This window comes from Asterias amurensis, chromosome 10, assembly GCF_032118995.1.
Source record: "Asterias amurensis chromosome 10, ASM3211899v1".
NCBI lineage: Eukaryota > Metazoa > Echinodermata > Asteroidea > Forcipulatida > Asteriidae > Asterias > Asterias amurensis.
Window position 1 is genome coordinate 11,234,478 of NC_092657.1, and position 6,677 is coordinate 11,241,154.

Sequence of the window (6,677 nt, forward strand, 5' to 3'; positions counted from 1 at the left end):
GTCAATCTGCTGAAAAAGGACACTGGATTTGTGCCAGCTAGAAAAAGTATCCACTTGCATGGGGGACAGGAAGACCTGGAGAAACCTCAGCCGTAATATCATTGACCGAGGACAACACTTGGAATAAAAGAAGAATGTAGCCGCAATCTTCACGTGTCTGCCAATGGGAGACTTTGAAACGCTAGGTGGCAGCAGACTTACCAGGTAAATTTCCATTGCTTACGTAGTTCTGAGCGTGCGCACATTACCCGTGGATTTTACCCGTGGCAAGTCTCCCGCCACCAAGCGTCCTGAAAGTCTCCCATTCTTCAGCACATGGTTAACGCGCGATTTAGCCGTAGCTCTAGCCGAAGTCGCCGTTTCGGATACGGCCATAGCACATGATGTAGTTCCTACATGCTGATTGGTGGAGACGGGAGTGTGAGCTGACCCAGCTCTAAAATACATAAATGGAGTTAATATTTTGTTTGTACATTTTTTTTTAAGATTTGAAAACAAAACTGCTGAACCAATATTTCCAAGTCTACCTAATGTCTTGCAACATCATTAACAAATACACAGATATCAGTTTAAAAATGAGTTTGTATTTGTTCAATTCAAAAATGGTTTATTAAACTTGTCTCGTAGTTAAAACAAAACATCAAATATACATTAACAATAAGGATATTTAAAAAGAAATTATTATTATAATATATACATTAATAATTAGTTTGTCCAACATCAGAAACTTGGTACAATCAACCCTCTTAAAAGGATTATACACGTTTGGTAATTGTCAAACACCAGTCTTTTCACTTGGTGTATCCCAACATAAGCATATAATAACAAACCTGTAAAAATTGAGCTAAGCTGGACATCGAAGCTGCGAGAAAATGATGAGAGAACAAACACCCTTGTTGTACGATTTTTTTGCGCTTTCAGATAGAAATAAAAGACTTCTGGAAAGAAGTCTTTTATTGTTTTAGTGAGAAACCTCTTTCTCAAAATCTATGCTACTTCAGAGGGAGCCGTTCCTCACAATGTTTAATACTATCAACAGCTCTCCAATGCTCGTCACCAAGTTAGTTTTAAAGTTTGTATTTGTTTTGAGTAATTACCAAACGTGTACCTTCCCTTTAACAAAGAGCACTGCTCGAAGTTCTGCTTTTATACATCTACATTCTAATGTCCCAACATTTCATTTCTGTTTTGTTGTTTCTTTGTGTTGCTGTTCTCTGATACAAACGTTCCTATTATAAAGAGGAGTTTGACCTGTCCCAGTGATCTTGTTACAAAACGAGAGGTAACTGTACATGGTCAGTAGTTGTACAATCTGTGTTATTGATACAGTTAGCGTATGTCATGACATAGAACAAGACTCGTGTGTTCCACGACAACTAAAGCTTCTTCGTCCATTATTTGTAAACCTTGTACATCACAGAGTCTGGTCGACTTAAAGACACTGAACACTATTGGTAATCGTTAAAGACCAGTCTTCTCACCTGCTGCATCTCAACACATGCATAAAATAACAAACCTGTGAAAATTTGAGCTCAATCGGTCGTCGAAGTTGCGAGATAATAATGAAAGAAAAAACACCCTTTTCACACGAAGTAGTGTGCGTTGAGATGCTTGATTTTGAGACCTCAAAATAACTCTAAATCTGAGGTCTCGAAATCAAATTCGTGGAAAAGTCTTTCTCTCTCGAAAACTACATTACTTCAGAGGGAGCCGTTTCTCACAATGTTTTATACTATCAAGTAAGTTTTTATGCTAATCAATATTTTGAGTAATTACCAATAGTGTCCAATGCCTTTAATGTATAATTTGTAATACATGTCTTGTTTGCAATGTGACACATTGCACTTTGCGATTTAACCTTCAAACGTTGCCTTAGGTTTAATGACAACAAACGACTATTGGCTTCACGTACTTTTCGGATCAAAAGCAATAAAAAAGACCCAATGTGTTATGGTGTAGTGCACACGGGGGCCAACTTAATAGAGCTGCTTAAAAGTGCAACAAATTAGTAACTAACATAATAAAATGTTGCTTACAAGAATGAGGGTACAGCAAAACTACAACATTTTAAAAAATGTATAATTTGTGACCGGTTTGCTGCTGATTTCTGTTCAGCAGAAAATTGTTTACCAATATTGTCTGCTTACAAAGTTGGGCACAGGTTGGGTTTATAGACATACGAACTAACGTTTGTTATAAAATGCATACGGTTAGAGAGGTAGTTTAAAAGTGGTATATTATGATCCACACAAGCATGCCTCGAAACTGCGTGGTTTTCATTTCACTTTGCGAACAAACACGGCGTGCCGTGTTAGTTCAGCAAAGGAAAACCACGCAATTTTGAGGCATATTTGTGTGGATCAGTATATTCTACTTTTAAAACATCTTTCTAACCGTATGCATTTTACAACAAACATGTTTCAAACGCTTTTCATATACCAACTCGCCCAATCCAAGGCAACATGTCCCTTGAAGTTTTATGATGAAACAATAACAATATTGTGCTATTAATTCTTGCTGACAAATCCCTGCTTCCGAACTTCAATATTGTATGGCCGCTTCGTGCCTCCTTCAGACCGGCATTAGCGAGTTTTCTCAGGACGACGGTAGGCACACACGACGGAGAGTTTAGTGATTCAAGTCCCAGTCCCGTGACGGTCCTTTTATTTTGCAGTCCCATCGCCTAAACATCAGACAACTTTTGCGAGGTTGGCATCCCCCAACCTACCCCCCTGTGCCTTTGAGTCAACCATAGATTTAGGCGCTTATGGAGTATATTCTTAACATTTAATCCAATAATAGAGATCTCTATTGTTATTAGAGATATCTCTATTCTCTATTAAATAAAGATATTTCTATTAAATAGAGATATCCCTATTAAATAGAGATATCTCTATATAGCGCTATTTTTTTTCGTATTTCACGAGCGCGCGTGTGATAACGAATTTATCTTCCAGTCTCACTTGCAATGCGCAAAATTTGAAATTTCAGAGCATTATTTCACGCACACAAAGTTTAGAATGTAATCTTTGCACTGTCCGTATACAGAGCGTGACAAAATGACATTTCACATTACGCACTGTGTAATAAAAACAGAGGAAGTAGGATATAAAACAGAGGTCGTAGCATATGTTGTTATCCCCCTAGTAGTTAAAGCTTGTGATTGGTGGACTAGCACGTACTTGAAGATAAAGGTTTTTATCACCACTCCATTCTGCGAATCTGATTGGAGGATTAGCGCGTACTTGAAGATAATGACTCATATTACCCATTGTTGTTTCCATTTAAGGGAAGGTACACGTTTGGTTATTGTCAAAGACCAGTCTTCTCACTTGGTGTATCCCATCAAGTGCATACAATAACAAGCCTGTGAAAATTTTGGCTCAATCGGTCATCGAAGTTGCGAGAAAATGAAAAAGGCAGTGGACACTATTGGTAATTACCCAAAATAATTATTGGCATAAACCTTTCTTGGTGACGAGTAATGGGGAGAGGTTGGTGGTATAAAACATTGTGAGAAACAGCTCCCTCTGAATTGCCATAGTTTTGGAAAAAGAAGTAATTTTCCACGAATTTGATTTCGTGACCTCAAGTTTATAGAACTTGAGGTCTCGAAATCAACCATCTAAACGCACACAACTTCGCGTGACAAGGGTGTTTTCTTCTTTCATTATTATCTCGCAACTTTGATGACCGATTGAGCTCAAATTTTCACAGGTTTGTTATTTTATGCATATGTTGAGATACACCAACTGTGAAGGCTAGTTTTCGACAATTACCAATAGTGTCCACTGCCTTTAACACTTGTTTTGAGTAATTACCAAACGTGTACCTTCCCTTTAAAGGGTCTATGTACTTTTTCCGAAAACAAAACACAATGTCCACAGATTTACATTAAACTTACACAGTTTGAAGATTATGATAATAGAAAGCTTCCCTTGAATTTTTACTTACTAAAAAATGAGTAAAACAAATAATTTTCGTCTAGGTTTTAGCAAGTAAAAACGCATTAACCAGCTATGATATGGTTTTGGTATAATATCATAACTGGTCAATGGGATTTTACATGCTAAAATAATTTTCGAGTCTGTGGTGTTCAATACATAGGTGAAACAAGAACTACACTCAAGAGGCGTTTCTACGGCCACAGATCTACAGTCAAGACCCAAAACCTAGATACACCTGTAGGTCATCACTTCAATCTTCCTAATCACTTCATTTCTGACATGGTTTTACAGGGCATAGAGGCACTAGGCAACCACAGAGAGACTGTGCGTTTGAGTAGGGAGAAACTCTGGATTAGACGCCTCCAGACCATTCAACCCCATGGTCTGAACATCCAATAAGGAAACGACTAATAAACCTTTTGTTTTGCCGTCTCCTTTTTTCTCCATAGCCTTTTAGCCTGAGCCTCATTCACTAATAAATTTCTTTTTACCCAACCTCACCACCCTTGATGTTGTCCTTTGTGTTTCTATCTTCTTACTTGTGGTCACGCCAGTCCCTTCTCTTCACCCCCCTTTTTGTCCCCCTATTCATTGTTTACCCCCTGCTTTTTTATGTATGCTTTCTAACCCCATTCATGTATTTCCACTTCACTGCTTATGTTTCACTTAGTTACCTGTTCATGTTTGTTGTGTTGTCATTTAGCCTTCGAGAAAGACTCTGCTAGGGTCAAAACGTCAGGCCATTCACTATTTTTTGCTTTTTTGAAAATTAATTGTGACTTGTTTTACTCATTTCTCAAAAAATACACAACCTCAGTTAGTAAAGTTCAAACTTCCTGCGAATGCTTCGTGCGATGCGAATTTCATTGCTTCACAATGAAAAATTGAGCACGTAAACCGATTGTTGCGTTACCAAAATTCGCCTGGCATTCGCATTCGCAGGAAGTATGAACCGGTGTGGCGGTTTGAACTTTCCGCCGTGTTCAGTTTTTCGAATGACCAAATACGGTAACATTACGTCATGCGACGCCTGCGCACAGCAAGAGAGAGTAGTTCATTCTATGTCCGGTTACGTCACCCGGAAAACTGAAAACGGCGGAAGACTAAAACCGCCACACCGGGCTTTAGAGTTTATATCACTTGCCTTATTTTCATGCTGCATTTCTTGAGGGAGTAATCTTGACCTTTGAATGTATGCCATTGTATCCCCTCTCCATACAACACGTCTGGCTCATGGCGGTATTCACCGTTCAGATTAGCAGAAAAGCAGCTATGATACCACCATGCAGCTCTAAAAAGTCTAGCACAGTTTTTAGCAGATTTATCGTTGTCCCAGTCCTTGGTGCTGAATGCTCGCCTTCTGTGAACTGTTGTCAGTGAATCACCTGCTGTGCTCTGAGCATCATATGAACCAACCACGAGACTGTACTTGTTACCTTTAACAGCAAACTCACCATAAGAAGACAAAGATGTCTTGGACTGCCAATCTTCCATATCTACTCTGAGCTCCCATTGACCTGACCCAGTAAGGTAACGCAGGATATCATTTCCCAACCAGAACTCATTCAGTAGATCACCAAACCCAGATTGATATTCAGTCCAGTTACGGTTAAAGTCAACTGAGCCATCTTGTCTCCTCTGAAACACAATCCAGCCTCCTCCATCTGTTTCCATGTCACAGTAAACATGTAACCCATCAGTCATATCAGTAGGAAAGATGGTATATATGCCATTGTCACTGTAACCAGATTGATACAATTCCAGACAACTGCTGTAACTTTCAATGATGGGTGCTGAAAATGAAGTGTTGTTCACATTGTCATCATAATACAGACTTCCTTTCAAATTAACAAAGTCATCTGGGCTGTGGGCTCTGCTGGCATTATTCAACACACAGACACGTGTTGTGAATTTGTAGTTGAACGACACACACTGTGGATCCGCAGAGCAGTCTCGCCCACAAATGACAGGAGATGCTACAGTCTTCAAGTGAAACGTATGATTCAGTAAGGCTCGGTTTTCAGCAACGTAGAATGTTTGGCCGATCCCTTGTGGGTTTTCACTGTGGCAGATTATTACCATCAATAGCAAAAAGAAGGTTGTGATAACTCCCATGTTGAACATTCGTTAATCTAAATTCTGAAGTTTCAGAGAAAAGTTAAGGTACAGTTAGTTGTTCCCATTAAACTGCCAGAGTAAACAAAATATCCTTACATTGCCAGTTAGTCAGTGATACAATGCAACTGATCAAAACACCAAGTATTTGGTCGCATTGTATTTTACTGCAATAAGCTCTACCTATTGACGTCATGGTTTCCACAGAAATGAGACATAAACAAACAAACAAGTGGTTTTATAAGACACAATCCTATGTGGTGGCTTTTCATTGGCCGCATTGTGGCCTTATACATTACTTAGTCAAACTCCATTAAATTCTCAGCCTCATTACTTTGCTGTCTCGAAAAACATTAATTTCTCAGCTTAATTACTTTGCTGTTTCGAAACCTTGGCAGTAAAGTTTCTATATTTGATGCTCTTACCCTTACTCTGTTCTGCACTTAAAGGCAGTGGACACTAATGGTAATTGTCAAAGACTAGCCTTCACAGTTAGTGTATCTCAACATATGCCTAAAATAATAGAAAGGTTTTATGCTAATAATTATTTTGAGTAACTACCAATACTGTCCACTGCCTTTAAGGTTTGACTAAATTCAGCTTTTAACCAGCTTT

General features: G+C 38.8%; 1 protein-coding gene across 1 annotated transcript; it reads right to left on the minus strand.

Moving 5' to 3' along the window:
* Positions 1-5,078: 5,078 nt before the first annotated feature.
* On the minus strand, positions 5,079-6,062 carry LOC139942667 (ficolin-2-like). Its single transcript, XM_071939489.1, has one exon. It carries the CDS (start codon positions 6,060-6,062, stop codon positions 5,079-5,081), a length of 984 nt encoding a protein of 327 aa, XP_071795590.1.
* Between the last annotated feature and the right edge of the window lie 615 nt (positions 6,063-6,677).

Excerpts from the sequence above, each read along its gene's own strand:
- LOC139942667 (XM_071939489.1), bottom strand. The coding sequence starts at position 6,062 with ATGGGAGTTATCACAACCTTCTTTTTGCTATTGATGGTAATAATCTGC.